General features: G+C 37.8%; 1 protein-coding gene across 4 annotated transcripts; it reads right to left on the bottom strand.

The window, feature by feature from the left end:
- Window positions 1-2,463: 2,463 nt before the first annotated feature.
- Window positions 2,464-20,062, bottom strand: cyb5r4 (cytochrome b5 reductase 4). 4 transcript variants are annotated; one of them, XR_015106788.1, is made up of 17 exons: window positions 19,865-20,062; window positions 19,029-19,153; window positions 18,276-18,429; window positions 17,209-17,309; window positions 16,469-16,553; window positions 16,018-16,105; window positions 14,958-15,015; window positions 14,452-14,545; window positions 13,572-13,604; window positions 13,377-13,499; window positions 12,623-12,763; window positions 12,062-12,208; window positions 11,512-11,662; window positions 10,344-10,430; window positions 9,792-9,953; window positions 9,508-9,615; window positions 2,464-2,488 (listed from the first exon to the last, which is right to left on the bottom strand). XR_015106788.1 is itself a non-coding variant. In XM_086154888.1 (16 exons), exons 1-16 carry the CDS (start codon window positions 19,998-20,000, stop codon window positions 9,561-9,563), a joined length of 1,734 nt encoding a protein of 577 aa, XP_086011014.1. In that variant the 5' UTR covers window positions 20,001-20,062; the 3' UTR covers window positions 6,954-9,560. The 4 variants fall into 4 exon arrangements, 2 of the variants coding, with proteins under 2 accessions (XP_086011014.1, XP_086011013.1); XR_015106787.1 differs by lacking the exon at window positions 2,464-2,488 and adding an exon at window positions 7,105-7,245; XM_086154888.1 differs by lacking the exon at window positions 2,464-2,488 and having other exon boundaries at window positions 6,954-9,615; window positions 16,475-16,553.
- Window positions 20,063-21,129: the final 1,067 nt, after the last annotated feature.

Here is a 21,129-nt window from a genome sequence, read left to right on the forward strand (position 1 = left end):
AATGTAGCTGAAGGTGAACTGATGCTGGCTGGAGGTTTTATTTAGATGCAAGTAGTCACACAGGTCAGACCCAATGTTGAAAACAACAATACGATCACTCACTGGATAAAACCCATGAACAAACGCACACACGCGCCAACAAAAATCCCTCTATTTTCCAACAATCATAGATATGAGCATTGTTGCAGGGCCGCACATTTGGACAAATCCCAGCTCAGGTAATTCAATCATTTAAGGTGAGTCACTGCAGATTAAGAGACCCAGCAAGTTCTATACCAACATCGGTCAGTTTCGATATGTCTGCCCTTGCTGGATTTACTGATTTACAGAAAAAACACAAAAGGGGGGGGCGGAATTGTCCAGGCCCTAAGAAATTAATAATACAAATAATTATGCTGAGGATGATGATGATGATTGATGGGTCAAAGAACTCAATAATAAAGGCACTTTGAATCCGACATGTCCTATTTGTATGGATGAATGCATCGATTAACTTATTGTTTTGCCATGTTACGTGGGAAAGTATTAAATTTGGAATTTTCAGAATCCTTCAGAGCGCATTTCAAAATACAGAGACATGAATTGTGCATTATGATACGGGCTGAGAATACCATATTTTTCTATTTCCTCAAACCCTGCTTCACTTGAAAGGAGTACTATGGATGGCTGGTAGGAACATCTGGGAGAGATAGCGCAGATGCTCTTTGATTTATTGTGCATGCGACACAAGTACACACTCCATATCAAGCTGCAACTGAGCATTTTTATGATGTCTATTTTAAAGAGATGGAGAGATAACTTGTTGCAAGTAAGCGCAAAGTAAGTTGCAGAGTAAGTGCAAAAAAGGGTTGCAAAGTAAGTGCAAAAACGGCACTCTTAACTTTCATTTAGGAAGAAACGGTGTATTGAGGTGAAATAAGATGGGCGTGCGTGCATGTGTGTGTGTGTGTGTGTGAGTTAAAATGTGAGGCAGAGAGTGCAGTAATGTGGGATAAGCAGGAGGGGCAGCCAGAGTGGCACCAGGTACAGTTCTTTTATGAGCAATGGAACACATTAAAGATTATTATTACTCCAGCATGTTTGAACCCACACTTTATTCTTCCCCTGGCATAGCCAGGATCCATCTGCTGCAGGAGGATCAACTATGAGCTTCATACTCTGCCGATCAAATAAGAGGCATTTATTCTCAAAAACCCACAAAAAATTCTCTCAAACACACACTTCATGAACAAGATATGAACAAGGATCAATTACTGCTTCTGCAACGCATGCTTCAGATTTCTTGTGCATTGTAATTAAATGTGGACTAAAATGTCGAATAAAAACAGTGTTTTATTAAAAGTAATGCATGGGTCTGTGGGGGTGTTTGGCAAATCTTGGCTTAATGAGCCATGTTGAAGTCCTTGAGTTTAATCCAATTTTGTTTTCACTATGACTCTGTGTGGTCTGGACCTTTGGACTTTCCACATTAATCTGAACTCTTAGCAGGTGTGAAAGTTGCCTCGGACCAGGGTCCAGACAAAAAGACTAACATCTCGCCTGACCTACGGAGGGTGTCCGATTCCAAATAAAACTGAACTCGGGTCAAGTTCATTAAAACATAAAAGCAGTTTTAAAAGATGATTTTCAATATCAGACTTATTGCAGAAAGCTGAGTCAGGCTATAATCAACTATTGGACAAAACAGAAGGAGAAAACAACTAGAGAGGAAGAGGAAATGAGAAAACGGGGAGAGAAAACAAAATAATTGAAAATTACTTTCTGATATTGGATTATTAAACCTCAAGTATTGCAGTTTAAGTTGTCAGGAAGTAGCAGAGTAACAACTAAATGAAGCTACAGATGACAAACACATTTCTATGTCACATATGGAGTGACACACACACACACACACACACACAACTCCCAACTCTAAAGCAAATATAGTTAGTGAAGATACGTGAAAAGATTTTTATTGTGTTTTTGTTTGGGGTTAAATGTGGGGCAATCAATTGTTTATCATTATCTCCCAAACTCAGCTCTGCTACTTCACCAATTCTGTTACTGATTGTTGTGCCATGCAAACCTCAACTCAGATTTGTTGTAGATTTGGCCCAGTTGTTGTCCCAAAAGTGTTTTGTCTGAGAAAAAGTGAGAACAGATGTCTCTCTCTGAGTTTCAAAGAAAAGTAAAATAAAATACTGTGATGAAAAAGTCAGATAAAGTCAGTAGCCTGAGAAAAGTAAATAAAGGACATTTCCATTTATACTCACGGACAGACACGCACACACACACACACACACACACACACACACAAAGAATAATAATACTAACCAGTCCTAAAGATACTCACCAGGTTGGCGACACCTGGGTTTCAGTTTTGAGACTGTCCGTCACCTTGACACTTGGCCTCAGGCTACCGAGCCAGATGTGGATGGAAGACTAAACTCAACCTCTTCTTCGCAGGACAGTCACTGAACAGGTGATCAGGTGACCCGAAACATGGGACCTTAAAGGTGAAACATTGAAATGGGAAGTTGTGGTTTTAAAGCTGAATTCAGAGATAACCTATCTCACTTAAAATACTAGGCAGTGTCTTGGCACCGACCCACCACACCGAACCTCAAGACCATTTTGAGATTCTTTAACCAGCAGCCTCATACATAACCTGACACATCACCAAATATATTTATATTTATGGTGCAATATAAAAATACTGTCCAACTGTAAGTTAAAAACATCACTTTTTAAGATATTCTTTGTTATCTATTACTGCAGCTGATTGGCAGGACTGATTGTTGGAAAGGCGGAGATGGAGTCTGGAGGAATTTTGCTGGCCAGTTGCCTTTCAGGGTTCCCTCAATCTTCATTCTTTAAAGTAGGGGTCCACAAACTCTTTCCTGCGAGGGCCAAAATAACTTTTCCCTTCTCTGACGGGGGGCCGGGCCAGTTTGTAACAAAAAGTGTGACAATCGCAGAGGTATCTAAATGTAAACATTTATTGTTTACCAGAAAGCCACACATAACCAAAAATTGACCCTTTCTGGGATCTTGACAGGAAAAAAATAATAATCAGAAAATAAATAATACCATTGTTGATTAAATGAATAACACATGAAATAAATTTATGAAATAAATAATAACCAAGTAACCCTTTTCAAGTTTTTCACAGAAAAAAAAGACAAAGTAACATTAACTTTCTTGTAGACACAACTGTTTGCAGCTCTCTCATATCAAATTCACTGTGAAAACCAGAAAGCAAGCAGGCTATGAAACCGAACTGATACCAACACCTGCCAACACAACACATTTTACTGCCAGTATTGTTGTAGAACTGATTTTATCCCAGTCGATTATGATTATATGATCATTATGATTATATTTGTGTTATTATTTGCATTATGATTATAAAATTATAATTCATCTCTGGTATTGTTCAGGGGACGGGCAAAATGTGGAGGCGGGCTGTATCTGGCCCCCGGGCCGTAGTTTGGGGACCATTGCTTTAAAGTGACAACTTAAATGACAAGAGTATTGGAAGTCTCACCCTTTCGCTTTTAATATACATGATTAGGAATGATTTATTTTTGGCTTGTAAGAATTTTCAAGGATGCTTCAATTTTTACTCGTTGCTGATACACTTGATCAAGATCAAATGGACTGTTCCCACCGAGGACATAGTTCAGCCAACATTCATATCAACTTCCTTCTTTCTCTCAGATAAATCCAGGATGTTGTAAATTAAAACACAAGGTATGTGTGTGTGTGCATGCCTGTGTTTGTGACATGGTGACAAAGGAACTAGCTACCCAGTCTGGTTGATAACTGAATTTGAGTACATTCTGGGCAACAGTGAGGACAGTTCGACCACAGAATGAAATTAATGAACCATCAGATTCTGGAATTGCTGTAAAAAGACTTACTAACAAAGGTGTATTAAAACACTTCAGATTTAATTTATATATAAGTTGCGTCTCTGTAAGGTATCGCAGTGTGCTACAAGTCAAGACCATGTTACCATCTTGAAAAGAGGATAAAGGTATTTGAGAATTATATGTGAAGTGAATTTCATTGATCATGCATTTAACGTAACAGTAAAAAGTGTTTTGTTTAAGCTTCTACTTTGGTTTACATTCTACCAAATGTTGCAAATAAAAATGCAAGGGATTTCTGCAGTTGCATTCACATTCCCCTACTGTATCTACTGAATGTTTTCCAGCCTCTTCTATGCTGATAGCAACTTTTTCCTATTTTCCCCACATCGGCATTCTTTTAAATAACATCATATTTTTTCCTTTGTAGAAAAAGGTTGCAGATTGAAAAGTTTATTTAATGCTAAAAAAAAAATAAAAAAAAAAACAAAACAGAACAGACAATTGGAGGATATAGATTTCATTGCACTAGCCAGAAACATGCAGTCAAACAATTTAACCAGGTTTGCAAACCACCAGGTCTCTGCTGCCCACTGCTGGATTCAATGGAAAGCACAGATATTTCAAAGTACATCAGTAAGTCTCATATGTATTACTGTCATCTTTTGACGCTGGCCTGTGATCGCATCTGATAAATTCGGGAAAGGGGGGGCTGTGAGTGGTCAACTCCCTCCAAGAAGAAGGTGCCTGAGACCTATTTTGTCTTATTCTAATCCACACTAAGAGGTAGTTAGGGTAAAATGTACATACAAGTGGCATGATAGTTTGCTAAATGAAGGCAGAGCACCAGAACAAGGGATGGTTATATTTTATAATGGGTATCAAGGTTGTACTTTTACATCTCCTGCAGCCCAAAGGCAAAGGTTATAGGTCGTGTGGAGGTTGAGCCTTTCAGGCTGGTCACGCTACTCGGAGTGGGCTTTAGCAGGGCAGTACAAATAAACAAGGGGTGAATATGATGTCAATGCACTGTTAGCAAAATATGATATGTTGTTGAGATTTTGATTTTACACTTTGCATCATGATGATTTTATTGTCAACAAGCTGGTGTGGTCTACGTTTTCTCATTATACCATTGTGTTACTCAACCGTGAGTTACAGGACTGTACGTAGGTAAGCCATATGTTTCTATCCTCAACTTGTCGGGCAGCAATACTGCTCTGTACCTAACCTGATCTAGACTTATATACAGGACTGTCTCAGAAAATCAGAATAATGTAATAAAGTGCTTTATCTTTTATAATGCAATTACAAAAACAAAAATGTCATACGCTCTGGATGCATAACAAATCACCTGAAATATTGCAACCCTTTTATTATTTGAATATTGCTGATTATGGCTTACAGCTTAAGAAAACTCAAAAATCCTATCTCAAAATATTAGAATATCATGAAAAAGTATTTTTTGTTTTTTTAATTGTATTACAGAAGATAAAGAAGTTTATCACAATACTCTAATTTTCTGAGACAGTCCTGTAGTTCTGAAAGCTCTTTGGCTTGTGGTAGTGTGATTCCTGCGGCCCAGATCAAATAACAACAATTGCACAAAAATTGACTAGCAGTATCGTGCGTCAGCATTTTGGGTCGGGTTATCTAGTTAACATCAGGATCCAAGGCTGACAGAAGTTTCGTGGCCTTCTGCTGTTGGTTTGATGTGGCAGTTATTAATTTAGTTTCTGGGTGTTTGTACACTTTAGAAATCACTGGCATTGGCGAACAATACCTTTCTTAGGTGTGATGTCTCGTTCTGAAACCAAGAGGCGGCATCATTTATGCGGCTGCAAAGAGGGGCTTAAAATAAATTCTACATTAAAACAAGGCCTAAATATAGTCTTAAAACAAGGAGGTAACAAAAAGTAAGAACAAAGAGAGGGACTAAAAACAGAAAAACTAAATAAAAAGCGTGTCCTAAAACTGTCAGACGCTGCCAGTTTATCTCAACAATGTTGACAAAATGATTCCTGATGGGTTTTCAATTAACAAAACTAACTCGAAATGATTTTGACAGGATCTTTATTTCATTTTCAAAATTTTAATTGCTTAAACAAACCAAGTGGGGAGGCTAGGTCAACAATTCCATGAATGGTTTATGAAGAATTTGAAACTTGATCAATTCCTTTGAATCTTTTTGGCCTGATTAAAAATATAAAGACATACATCCTGCTGAGGACGGCTGGTTAATTTACATTCCATAGATTTTCCACAGAATATAAACAAAAGCCAAGCACCAGTCAGTTCTTGTCAAATGAGAGAAATTTTGATTCGACTACTTAAAAAGAACTGTTGCAAAAAAAAAAAAAAAAGTAGGTAACAACTGCCGTGCCTGGATTTCTCTAAAGAAAATCATAGAGTATTGTACTATTTATTCACCACAACACATTTTACATACTTGAACCCAATTCTGTGTGACTTGCATATATTCTTGCTTTTCGAGTGGTAGATCCTCTTACAAGCACAGAAAAAATGAAAACTAGAAAACACACACACAACAACGAAAAAAATACAACAATTAAAATAAGAGCAGGGAAAATTCCAGGGATGAGACTGCTCTCAGTGATAGGTGAGAACCAGGAATGAAACTATTCCTTGTGCTGTCCTGGAACTCAGCAGGCATATTTAACCGAGGTTTGTACCTCTCCAGTTCAAACAGCGCAGGTCAGTGAAACAAGCTGCCGTCTGTTTTCGGAGGAGCAAAAACTCTACGTGGCAGTAGGCAGACACAAGCAGTCATAACCTGAGATAACAGACAACAGGACCTGATGTTGTGCTGACTTTGTGCGTGATTTATCACCTTTGACGGGTGAGGGGATTTTATTTTGACCCGTGAATCACAACATCCAATACAATTCTACAATTGTGTCAATGTCTTGTGACAGCTTTACGGGTTTAATTCTTTTTGTGATTTTTGAAAATCTGAACAAAAAAAAAAAAAGGAAGCGAATGTCTTTCTTCATTAAATGCAAGAAAAAAAGAGGTATTTAAATGATGGGCTGCATTCCCCAAAGCACAGTTTTGTTGCAATGAGTTGGAGAAGCTAGACTAAGTGATTATACCAGCTTTAATGAATATGACCATTTTGATTAGAAAGGGCACTGATGAAAACATGGCTATGCAGCATTTATGAGACAGCATAACTAAATCTTGTAACAGAAAACTACTCAAGTAAAACCATAGAGGAGTCACATTTTAGATTTCAAAATCTAATCACAAATCCATTGTGTAGCATCACTGAGTTCTGTCAGTTCTGATTGGTTAACTCAAAGTGGGGCTTTACAGCAGAGATGGGTAAGTCCGCCTGCAGGTTACCATGGTAACATACCCAGATGTGAAAAACCTTTATAAGACACACATACAAACAAAAGAAAGCAGAAAAACAGTTAGCTTGCTAACCCCTGACCTGCCAGTTAAAGTTATGTAACATTAAAAAGCTTATTTTGTTGTGTAAATGTCATGGACCTCCTCCTTCCATAAGCTCTTTTAACTGTAGCCTTTAGAGACTAATAAGCTTGTCCGTCTTGCACTTCCTCCTTTCTCTCCTTAATTGGAATATTTGGATAATTAAGCACCAAAAGTACTCATATGTCCCGCTCTACTGGTGACTCAAGCAGTCTACAACTCTATAATGCCCAACCAGTCTGTTGGGTTTACAGTCCATCCGCCTATCGATCTTCTTCCACTTATCCTGCATTCAGGGTCGCGGGGGATGCCGGAGCCTATCCCAGCTGTCAATGTCCATAATTTTTAGACTCTCTAATAGGTCCAACAGGGCTGGGTAACTCCAGGCAAGACCAATTTCAACATAGAGGCACAGCGTTTCATTGTGAGATGAGCTCCACAGCAGTCAAAGACTGCAGTCTTATCCAGGTCTTACTTGTGTTTCTCCAAAGGTTTCTTTTGTAGAAACAGATGAGGCTTACACCACCAGGACGGTGAGAATGCAGCAACGGGGAGCATAAAGTTGGTCGTAATGAAGGTTTAGGGTCAAAGTAACCATGGTGAGTTTGCCATGCTAAAGGGGATTCTCTAAAAAGATTTCACTTTCCCTAAGGGTCCGATGTTAATGATTTTGCAAGAGACCGCTGACGTTGGCTTTCACATGAAAGCAGGGGAAAGTGGCAAGGTTGCTGAAAGTCTGATATGAATGCAATGCTTTTTGAGACTAAATAGTGGAGTAAAAAGAGAAACAAAACTACTCCATTATTTGCTTTCTGCGGGTTAGGTGTAAGGCTTATAATTTCTATAAGGCAACAAAAGGCAGACTTGTCAGCGAGCAGCTTTTTAAATCAACACGACTCTAAAACAAGGGAAGATGAGAGAAACTCCTAAAAATGTCTAAGTTCTTCTGGAAAAGCAGATTCTACATTTTGCCACAAGGTATTCTATTTGACTGCAGGTGGAATGTCAACATTCCACAAGAACTTGAGACAACATTTATATATGACTTTTAAATGTTCCTGCACATCTTCTGGCAGTGTACACAATTAATGTGACATGGAAACAATTGTTATCATTTTTGTTATATTTGCTTTTTTTCCTCTCTGTAGACACTGCATTTGTACTGAATTTCAATTTTATACCTTGAAGTTTAACTTTTAATCTGGATTATTTCCTAAACATTCTTTTAGACAATTGCCACATATTTTGTAAAGCTCTCTCCAGCCACACACAGGAATTTTATATGTGACTTAAAGATAATGTCTCATTAAAAAAAATATTTAAAAAAAAAGTTAAAGGAAAAGTTTAAAGAAAAACAGGGGAATTTAAAGAAAAAAACCTTTGTTTTTAAACAGCATATACCTGTATGTATGCTATTCTATTTCACCACTCGTATTTTGAGGGGCTTGTACAAATACCATTAAGTTCATTAAGTTCAATGCTGCATTAGGTGGTTGTGGAGCGCTATGTGATTTAAAACAGTTGCCTATTTTGCGTAGTACAGCAATGGCTCTTGAATGCAGAATTTTTCCAACATTTTTCAGCAGTTGACAAAATTTAAAAATCTCTTTTAGAGACATTTCTTTCACCTTTTAGTCATCATTGGATTACACACAAGTGCAAGTAAAATCAGCAAAACCACCAAAAAACATTAAAATATATACTTTTCTGCATCAGGACAGTGAAATACCTTAAGATTTCATATCAAATATCTATTTTGGCGGGTTTGCTTCTCTCCACATTATATCAGTTACGAGATATAACTATATAAATTATCCTGGCTCCCACCTTTTTCAGCACCTTGGCTCTTAAAACAAAAATCAAGGTAAGTGTGAGTAAATAACCAGAGGTCAGGGTGAAATTCACAGGGGAAATGTGACTAAAACTCTGAATGAGAATGAATACCATTGCCATTGCATGTGGTAAATAGCAAAAAAATGGATACATCTTTTTTTTAAGCACACAATATTTTCATCTGGCAAAACTGAAAGCTCCTTTGTGCTCAGAGCTGAGGTACAGATACACCACCATTTCGGGAGAGATTTGCTGTTCGGCTGCTGTCAGCATCACCAGGTCTTTGATGCATAGATTTATTATCTCCGTCCTCTTACTTCTCACGGACAAGTTCAAAAATCAAAATTGGCCAGTCATTCACACTCACAGGTACACAGTCTTTGCAGAGCAAAGTTGGGGCAGAAAGGGAGGCAGAGTCCGTCAGCTTTGGAAGGCATAGATTTCCTCTTCGCTGAAGCCCTGCTGCTTTAACAACCTACAGATAGAAAAGTGAATGCTGGTCTTGGTTATTGCAAGCCACAAATAATGCTGTTTTCTTGTTTTCAGGCAACTTATGATTACAATCTTATGCTAGAATAATTGGTAGCACTGTAACAATATATTAGACCATGTCACAAGTAAAGATTGAACGTGTAAGGAGATACTACATACCGTACTGTTGACTCTGTAAATGCATTAGGGCCACACACACATGCATAGCATTTTGACCCATCCGGCCTGCTGAGGAAATCCTTCACCATGCCCTCTTCCACCCTGCCCTTCATCCCTGTCCAGGATTCGCTGGGCTCAGACAGGACGTACTCTACCTGAAATCTGCCAGAAAACACACGCATTCCTCAAGCTGTCCACGGACACCGGTGTCCAAATGGAACAGAAGATACATGACACTGAAGATGTCGGCATCAATGTGAGGTCAATATTTCTCTTCATGTGCATGTTAAGGCAGCACATGCAGGTTAATTACAACAAAAAAAAAAAACAGCTGGTAAGGCAAATGGCAAATTTCAAATATCAATGACTTTTCTCATTAACTCCTTTTGTCACTGATAAATATGGAGAGTAAATATTTCTACTGAAGTATTTGACTATTAAGTATTTGACTCTGACTATTGTCTTGTTTTGTTTTTTTTGTTTTAGCATCCACCTTTCATAACAAACCATAGTGAGTTTAGCAGTAAATTACTTTAAAAAGAGCTGCCACACCTTTCATCATTGGCAGCTACTTCATCCAGTTCACGTCGCCAGAGAATGTCCTCCTCTTGTCGGTTAAAGAAGAGAAGCTTTGTTTTTCTAAGGACACACAAATGTCTTTAGCAAGCAGAGCTTTAAGATGAAAAGACACTGATGATCACAGGAAAAATGGAATTCTGGCTCTTGTATCCTTTGTTTCTGTAGTAGAAATTGGAAAGCCTGACAACAGATCCTGTCTAGATATGTCTTACCAACTACGGTAGTAGAGTTCTTCTTTTCACTTTGCCAGTTCCCTTCAGGGGTTACCAAAGCAAACCATTCGCCTCAGTCTTGCATTATTCTCTGCATCCTCTTCTCTCACACCAATGAACGTCATATCCTCTTTCACTCCAACCGTCAATCTCCTCTTTGGTCTTCCTCTAGGCCTCCTGCTTGGCAATTCCCACCTCAGCATCCTTCTGCCAAAATATTCAGTAGCCCCACTCAAAACCATCTAAGTCTGACCTTATCTCCAAAACATCTTACATGTGCTAATCCCTCTGATGTACCTATTCCTGAGCCTACCCACTGAGGAGAAGCTCAATGTTTTAATCACTGCTTCCTGTCTTTTCCTCAATGCCACTTTCTCTAAATCAGAAAACATTCCTGTCTCACCACTGTCTTGTACACATTTACTTTCATTCTTTCTGATACTCTTCATCCACACATTACACTGATACTTTTCTCTACCCGTTCAAACCTGTTATTCCGCCTCTTTCTCACTCTCTCTGCAGCTCAGCGCTCTTGACCTTAAGTACTTAAAATCCTCCACCTTCTTTATCTCCAGTCCCTGTAGCCTCGGCATTCCACTTGTCACCCTCTCATTTACACATATGGATTCTGTCTTTCTGCTACTAACCTTAAATTCCTCTTTTTTCCACAGCATACCTCCACCTTGCTAGATTTTCCTCTCCCTACTTTCACTACAAACGACATCATCTGCTCCCACAGCAGAATAATGTGTTAAATTGCTCAAAAAGGGGACTCTCTTTTTGTTAACCAATTAGGAACAACATTTGACAATGTAAGTCACATTTTGCACATGTCCGGCCAGTGACAGGCAGTTTTTTCAGCCAAGCTGGGCTTAGCAAGAGAACCTATTTTATCTGACACCTGCTATCAACCCTTGAGAATCTCTTACTTGATGCTGTCCATCTCTTGGAGGGCATGTCGAATAACGCGAACCATAGGTGTGAGGCCTGTGCCTGCCGCGAAAAGGTGGAGAACTGTGACCTCACGCAGGGGGCGGAGACTGAAGGTACCCTCTGGTCCACCAACTGATATGCTGTCTCCTAAAAGAGCAGTGAAAAACAAGTGAACAAAAAAAAATGACTGCAGAATTTAAACAGCATCATTGTGTCACTGTATTTATATATGTATAAATATAACGGGGGTTGGAGGGAGGGCATCCATAGTATACTGACTGAAACACCATGTATGGTTAATCATTATTATCAGTATTGAATCCTTCTGTGTAGTTCACTTGTCAAATCAATGTTATCTTCAATAGTGAGTTAATAATAAGTCAATTATTAGAATTGGCATTTGAAAGAAAAAAAAAAACATGAAAAAGAATAATATATATTCTGAAACAGACTAATGACCAATCCAGTCGGTTTCACCATCGATGTTATAACCGAACAATTCCCCATTAGGTAACGAACTGTGGCTTAAATCTGTCACTCACTCACCAATGTGGAGACTGTTGAGGTATGAAGACAAGACTCCATCTTGGTAGACTTTGACCATGAGGTACAGATCTCTCTCCTGTGAAGACTGATGGAAGCCTGCAGAGAGCGTCTGGTCTATGGGAGTATACGGCCTCACTACCTCTGTCTCTAGACAGGGACAAAAATGATAAGAATTTCAATCAAACAGTGAATTGGGTTTGTATTACGTATTAAGACTCTATACTATTAAGCAACAATACGCAAACAATGAATAATATTCAAGATATAGCAAAACTTATTTTGGCAGTTTATATTGGTGAATTGTATTTTTACAGTTAAATCAAGGTTAAAATTTTCTAAAGCAGGGTGTATGAGGCAAGTAGATACAAAATATGATGTTAAGGTATTTAAATGCAGAATAACACTGATGTGGTCAAAGGATGACAAACCATATCAGCTAACACATGAGAAAGCCTTCGTAAATATTCAGGCAATGCTGTGGTGTGGCAGAATCGTATGTACAAAACACAGGTTTGCTTTTAAGGCACGAAACAAAGACTAGCATTTACTATACTTCAATACCTTGAATGAGGGCTTTAAGGTAGACATGTTTTCCTACAGGCACATTCATGACACTCCCACGAGGAAGTTGTAATCTGAGCAGGTGAGTGTTGTGATTTACTTCGGTCTTGGACACCAGCACACAATCCCGAAAGTGGAGAGCTGTGAAAAGCAGATGACGCATTCTCATTTTCTGACTAACCTGGATCTCTGATGAAAGACAATATTCAGTAGGGATGAAAAAGAATAAAGAGAATAAAGAGAATCTGGCTTTCGTACAAGGATGCTGAGCAGAAATAGTATGAAGTGATATACCCTCTTTTAAATTCCTCGCTGACCTCGAGACTTGAGGTGTGAAGATTCTAGCTGTGCCATAAAATAGACGCCCTGACAATAACCATTCACATTTGCAATTTATACAATTCTAACATTGTTTACCTTGACATTTAGAAAATCAAGGTAAAATCGAGGACTTTCAGAAAATATAATAAATATTGTTCCAGCAATTCCATTTTTTATCATCTCAAACTGACATATCTGACTGAACTAAAGAAGCCTCTTGGATGACATGAAACCTCTTCTAAAAATCAAACATGTCCAGTTGCCAAGATTTTACTGGTATCGTAAACTCGATGACTGGGAACTTTCACATCACTACAAAAATAATCTATATCTGAGGAGTCACCAAAGAGCGTTCAACACATTTTTCTGGGCATTAAAAATATTCAAATACAAAGTAAAATAAAGAGCAGATCTCTTTACTCTTGTCTCTCACCTCTGTCTTTTTTGTATTGAAACGTGTTGTGAGATATCTGAGGCTGACCAAGACTGGACCATTTTCCTTTAGCTTTCTTGCGTATGGTGATCTGGATCTTCCCCACAGCAAAGGCAGTTTGAACTGTTGAAGCCCAAATGGTTTAAGAACAAGCCAACCATCTTCGAGGCAAGAGTCGTGAACATATTGTCTTACCAGCAACATTTCCCTCAACCTCCTCGGCCAGACCTGAAAGCATTAAAATGACACACATCTCACAACCGGATTATGCTAACGTCATCGACGTTTAGCCTTTCACTGGATTCTGTCCCAATATTTCTGTAAAACAATCCAACAGTTGTAGGCCAAAGCATAGCTGAAGACAAGAGAGACACTGACGACATGATAATATTAAAGATGTAATATCATTACGATACAATAGATAAATTAAATAGCCATAAGATAAGAAAATTATAATTTCTATCATTACAGTTACTTTATATTAACACTGCTGTGTTCTCCATACATAAACATGAGTCAAGACGATTTTTCTTAAAGCAGTAAAATACTAAATAATGCTTATGTGTTATTTCTATGATATCTCTTCTTCATTTAGTTTCTAAAAACATGTTTGCATGAGAGCCTTCTGAGACTAATGATGACAGAATAGTGGAGCTATGAAGAAGAGAAAGAAAATCTAATATTGCTGTAATAATATTTTGAATAGAGGCATAGGGATTGCTGTTATTCACAAAGTAACAAAAATGATGCGACATGTTAAAATAGGAAGAAATAGTGGCAGCCACTGTTCAACAACACATCCTAGATCATACTTTTGCTCGTCTGAAGGGTAGGGCTAGTGATGTCACAAACCCTGGTAGTCACAGATGGCCAGGATTGCCGCTTTTCATAGAAAAAGAGTGCTCCTGGGCAATTGCATTTAGAATGTGACTGTATACATTACATTTAGTTGATGATTAAATATAAATACTGATTAAATATAACTGTGCTGTCTCAAAGGAGAACGTGTGTGAAAAAGGTAAATTGTGCTGAATTACTAAATTGATAAATTATAATCGACCCCTGATATACTCACGTAAATGCACCATGTAAGACATTTTGCCCAGAATCACTTCTACGCGCAGAACACCAGCCTCAAGGTCCACAGTGGTACAGCCCGAGCTGGGTATCTAAGGGAGAACCACAGATGTGCATACGGACAAAAGCATGTCATCCCAAACCAGGGTTCTTCACTGACCAACCAGGATGAAGGAACTTCATTTTAGAAATGCAAATTATTGCTTTACTAAAATACTAAAATTAAGAAAGTTCTTAAAATCTCATGTGCAGTCATCGACCCCATACAATACCCTTTACAGCGTAATGAACTGTTATGTAACATTTTCTGCATTCGAGTCCATTTTATTTCTATGTCACATGCATTTTCTCAGAAGCTCGTTTTATATAGATCAGGTTTGAAAAACCTCAAATATGATAAACACAATCTTAATTTAAGCTGCATCAAGCTCTGTTTTCAAGTGAGTGGTTGAGTGTTGATGGTTTGATTCATCTCGGACATGTCCATGACAAATGAATGCTTACCTTTCTTTTTGCATAAACAACCAGATGCACGCTGACATCAGTTTGGAACCAGTCGTACCTGCATCAGTAAGAAAACAAAAACAGTAACATACTATTGCATCATTGGTTTTGACTGGCTAACAGTGTTATATGGGATAGCATTAAATCATGTGAAATGCTATGAATGAGTAAGTTGCATACAGGTTGTGCTATTATTTGGGTCATCAGGTGTTAGATGGCTTATAAGCTGCTTATCTTTAATTTGCAGAGAATTAATTGTTCAAGAAGTAGTGTTTCAGTGTTGTTTCAAATACTGTCGGCACCACTTTCCAAATTTAACACAGTTAACAAAAAACATGATGCTTCTGTCAATCAGTGCAAGACAAGTTATATCACACAGATGTTCATTACCTCAGACATTAGAGACTAAATGAAGATTTTCTGCATAATGTGGGTTGAAGTAAATTTCTTAGCTTTTTGATGAAAAACTGTTTCTTGATCAGATGAATATGACCCTACAGGTCTATAAAGCTAAATGCTCCCATCTTTCAATTTATATCCTTCCAAAACCATGGACTTGACTAAATGTTCTTTAAGTGCAGAAAGACCAGGTTTTTTGTTTTTTTCCAATGATAAATAAATAAATATTGATTCCACCAGCAGCTTTTTGAATACACAATGGCAGAAGATGGAGTCACAATTCACGAGGAAATAATGTAGTGGCATATCCATCATATATTTAAAAAAATGTTCTTTCAAATTAAACAACCCAAAACAAAGATTATTTTACTATTATTGAGTATCCATGTTTAATATAAAGAATATATATATATCCCTTGGGATATCCCCTATATCCCTATCAGACAGATTTCTTGACCTTCAAAGACCTGTTCCTTTGCTTTTAGAGAGTCCAACTATACTCTGCTCATCATTATCATTGAGTATCATCTATTTGAGGTCGTTAGCTTTCTCAAAGATACCATTGACTTCCAAAGGACACAGACCTCAATGGATTTTATGCACAGCAACCTGGTTCAACAAATACATGATACATCATACTTTTAATAGAAATTTGTTCTACCGAGGTCGGGAGTCTTTGTCTGGGGGAGGAGCCACTGAGGTAGGTAGAGCAAAGCTAGTTGCTGGGGGTGCTGGGGGTGGGATGATTGCTGGGAAGACAACAGAAAAAAAACACTTCAGATGAGGAATAAACCAAGAACAACATTGAAATTATTTGCCTTTCAGTATTTAAATTTTGAGTTCACAAAGGAGGCAGCAAGACAATGCCAATCATCTTTGAGGTGATAAAGTAATTTTCAGGAAAAGGCAACAAGTGAATATCAGAAGTCCTGCTGATAGATTACTTGTTTTCATTTTTGGTCAAACATCGGAAACATATCATTGGCACATTTGTTCTTTATTTAACAGATCTTTTGTCAGTGATGCTTAAGGATCTGCTCAGAACAATCAAATAACTCCAAGGAAATTCTTGTTTTTCTTGTATGTTTGGAATCAGTTTTAAATGTGTGTACCCATACTTGGTGTTGTGTTCTTTGTTGCCATCCTGCCGACCAGGCACTCTTTCAACATGGACTCATAATTCACCCACCGATGAACCTGTGAATGACCACACATGTTGCCGAGCCTCTATATATAGCCTCTTCATTTTTTTCAGCTGGTCATTTCCATGTATTTGTACTATATTATTGCACAGTTCATTCAGAGTAAACTTTTTTGCCTATCAAAAATCTTGCTAAGAGCTTTGAGACTTAAACTTTTAGGAATCACACTTTCTTAATCTTCAGCACAAAGTCAGTCTATATTTTTGTTAAACTGTCATAAAAATTTACACTTGTTCTTTAGTGACCAGACTGAGAAGCTACACCACACACACACACACACACACACACACACACACAACACACACACACACACACACACACACACACACACACACACACACACACACACACACACACACACACACACACACACACACACACACACACACACACACACACACACACACACACACACACACAGACACACAGACACACAGACAGACAGACACACAGACAGACAGACAGACAAAATCAGAGATTATGCTAAGGACACGTCGCTAAGAAAAAGAATCAGGTGAGGAAGATTGTTGGCCCTACAACTTGAGGCCCCATACAAATTTTATTATCTATTAAGATAAATTTATTATCTATTAAGATAAATCTATTATCTATCTATTATCTTTGCCATTTCTGTTTCCGGCCTTCTATACCTGGTCAAAAAGGTCAGTCCCATCAATTCCTGCTGCCCTCATGAGCTCCTCCTCTCCTCCTGGGTGATAGTCCATGTAGGGGGTAATGTTGTACACCATGCCTTGGGGAAAGAAAAAAAAAAATGATAATAATCTAGTGACCGCTACTAACAGAAACCAATTTAAGAAAAAAAAACTAAAAACGACTACAACCCAGACACTCAATTTGCACTTTGGTGTGCGTAATTCCATGATCTGAGATTTAACAAGAGCCTCCATTCCATTTATCATTCAATAAATAATGAGAGCAGCTATGGATCTTCTTGTAGATCTTTTTGTTTGTGTTTGGGCGTCCCTTCATGCCCCTTCCCAAATCTCCTTCTGTCTGCATGCCTGAGTATATAAAACACTGAAACCCAAGTTGCTTTATGATTGCCTGGTTAGCTCCCACAGTGCACAGTGCTATAGGTGCAGTAATGTGTGTGTGAATGCAATCTGATGTAAAACATTTTGAAACCACTAGGTGTGAAAGCGGAAACCATGTTCTTACTATAATCGAATTTGACATTAAACATTTGATGTAAAGCCTGTTGCCAAAACATAAACATCACAGCGGCCCTCCCAGTAAATATTCTTCTTTTACATCTCGAAAGGACAAATCACATTCCTCCACTGATACAACACCCAACGAGAAAGGGGTGCCGAAAGTGCTGGTATGTGACACATGAGAACGTATTGTCAAAAAAGTTAAGAAAAAAAAAATTAGACACTTTTCTTTATTGGCTGGGGAAATATTTTTTCATTAGAAATAATCCTGGAAATGCTGCAGATAGAGCCATAAGAAACTGTTTTTAGTCATTTTTAATGTAATGTTTAATGTGTTTTAATAGGCTATAATTTAAAAACTGTGTTAGTTTTAGGGTTAATATGTGCAACAAGTTCATTTCAATACGTTTTTCAATAAACATTGAACCCCTACGGCCCTTGACTTGTACCGATTTTTATATCTTGGCCCGCTGTGTATTTGTGTTTGGCACCCCTAATCTTAATGTTTACCAGCCTTTTGTCAAAATGTCAGACAGCCTCACCTCGAATACAAGTCCAACAGTCATCTCTGGTGTTGTGTTTCTGCAGCTCTTCTGGTGTTACTTCAATCAAGCGGCCTCGGAGCCCCGTAAGATCTTTCCCACTTTTGGCAAACCTGATCCAGTCCATCAAACTGTGACCAGGTTTCAGGGCCACCTTAAAAAAAAAAACGTCATCACTTAACATTTAAATACACAGCAGCATCAGCTTTCTACAAATTGAATTATCATTGGACATATACATATAATTAAAATCATTTTAATCTTATTCAAAAGTATGTTATATATTTTGCTGTTTCAGTGGAATACCTGAGCTCCACTATGTAGAATGATGATGTATATGGAGAAGTTTCACCTTCAATGATCCTTGTCTATAGTTGATTATTGAATAAAAAATTCTAAAAAGTAGGTGTATGAAAGTAATTTAACCTCAGTATTATTTTCCAGCTAATCCCAGTCTAATAGTCAGCTGGGAAAAGGATGACGGAGAAGTGAAATGCCTAGATTACGAAACGGTGACTATGAACTCCATAGAGAAGCCGGGTGGTTTCTTTCACTGTAGAGGATGCAGACCTTGACTCTGTAACGATTTTAATTCAGTAATGATTTCGTATCTTTTACCGGATACATCTAAGAGTTCATGCAGTGCTTCTTCTGAAAATTGTTCGTGTATGTCATTACTAGTAAATGAAGGATATCTTGCATTATGGAGAAAAGAGGGTAAACGTCTGTTTACATGTAATGAGTTTGTTTTACCTTTTTTCTTCCCGACTGTCCAGACGGAGCCACCCGCTGCTGGGAGCTCGGCGCAGGGAACGATTGAGTTGGGATGTTCAGCATGTTGTGAACGATCCGCAGACACCCCCAGGTCCGAATAAAACCTAACAAAACGGCGCTATTTAACACAATATCGCATTTACAACAGTTCTGTAGTCTACCTTGCCACTATGCGTGACTAACAGTTTCCTCCCTTGTGACACATCACGGTTGATACTGTTGAGAAATACTGCCGAAAGCTAGGCTTAGCTAGGCGATCATGACACAACTGGCTATCTAAATAACTGCTTATATTATATATCGTCACATAACATTTCATTTCTCTCTTAGCAAATACCACAAGGATAAAGTATACGTTTACGGCAAATGTGTTCGTTGCTAACTTCGCAAATCATTTGTTAGCGAAATCCTTCCCCGGCGTTTCCCTATGTATGTAACATGGGACTACAAACATTGTCGCATGCGTGACGACACAGTTAACAAACTGTGTCATCAAACTGCGATCGCTTTGCGTCACAATTCCTCCTTTTAGCACGTCAGATTAAAAATAATAATAATAATAAAATAAATATTATCGTTATTCAAATACACATTTTCAAGGTAAATCTATCTTCACTTCGTCCTACTAACATTATAGGTGTAAGGGAATTGTGACCCTCTGTTTCATTTACTATGTATTTGAGAAAGTCCTGATGTAATTATTAATGATACTTAAATAATTTCAATACTCTGACATTTTCTAGGCTGTAATACATGCTGATATAATGGCTATTCACAGAAACATTTACATTTCAATTGAAAAGGCAATAACCCACCTGAAGTTAAACTGGTGAAGAAAGCTGTCAAGAATGATTGGCGAATTGATTCACTGTAGCTGTCTTCATCCTCCTCCTCCTCATCATCATCATCATTTTCCTCATCCACTGAATTACTTTGATTTTCGTTGGACATTGTGGAAGAACTGAAATATATTTATTTAGAGTGTAAATCCCTTTACCTTCCATTGTGATGAATGAAGGACCTGCATTTTAACTGTCTAATCTGTTAAGAGGATTGACAGCATTAGTTTTGTGACTTCAAAATAAAGGTCCATGCATTGTTAATGAGGAACTGACAGTTAATTTTGATTTACAATACTCACTTATATTATTATGATTATATAAAATAATGCATTTTTTACCTTATGACACTCATATAGAATAAAGTATATTAATACCCTATCCAGTGTTAAACAACTTATTTTCTTAATGTAAATAAGTGAATAAGAGGCAACAGAGGTAAGTGATTAAGAATCTCATGCGGAAAATTATAATCATTTCAGTTTGAATGGTTTGTAAGACATGATATGTTCATCCTATATGTGCAAAAAAGAAAAATTATGATGATGTTATGATGTTTCTCTAATTGGTTTAAAGATGATTGAACACAAAAGCGTTTATTTACTGCCTGTTTAAATTGAGGACCAATTCTCAAATGGACGCTGTTATGAATTCCTCAGACTTTTTTACAGAATCTCTAATTTTATTTTATTCATTAGTATGGATGTGCCTTAGGAATCCTTAAATTTGGCCATTGTGGCATTTGCTTGGTCAGCGGGGTTACTGGTGTTTTTATATCTGTATATTTGTTAGATGTTTAACAATCATATTTCCATATTGATCCCTTCTTAAGATACTCAGCCAATATAATGAAAACAGGGAGTTGATTTCAGTGATGTCAAACAGTCATGGGCAAATTTTGTAAGACGGAAAAGTCCCTGAGAAAACATCTACTATCGAGATGATATTCACTTGATTTGAACTTGAAGAAAATCGGGAATTTATTTGAGATACACTGACGTACAGAATTCCCTGCAGTTTCCCCAATTTAACTGCAGATGGCAGCAAAGATTAATATTTATTCAACGTTTGCTCATAGTTACCCCCATTTCCTTGTTGTGCATGTTGTTTTGTGGCTAGAAGGCTTGTGTGCAGATGTTTGGTCCACAGTGGGCTGTGTTTTATCAGTGTTGCAAATCACACACTGTGGGCTAAATCTATGATGTGCAGCAATAATATTAAGTTTTCCTGAGATTTCACTG

Source organism: Fistularia commersonii, chromosome 11 (assembly GCF_037954325.1).
Source record: "Fistularia commersonii isolate RoL2024-O1a breed Wild chromosome 11, RoL_Fcom_v1.0, whole genome shotgun sequence".
NCBI classification, from domain to species: Eukaryota; Metazoa; Chordata; class Actinopteri; order Syngnathiformes; family Fistulariidae; genus Fistularia; species Fistularia commersonii.

Coding starts and splice junctions, on each gene's coding strand:
- cyb5r4 (XM_086154887.1), bottom strand. CDS start 20,000: ATGTCCAACGAAAATCAAAGTAATTCAGTGGATGAGGAAAATGATGAT. Junction 19,154..19,864: donor CTTCACCAGTTTAACTTCAG/GTGGGTTATTGC, acceptor CCGTTTTGTTAG/GTTTTATTCGGACCTGGGGG. Junction 13,605..14,451: donor GTCTTACATGGTGCATTTAC/GTGAGTATATCA, acceptor TAATGCTTTCAG/GTCTGGCCGAGGAGGTTGAG.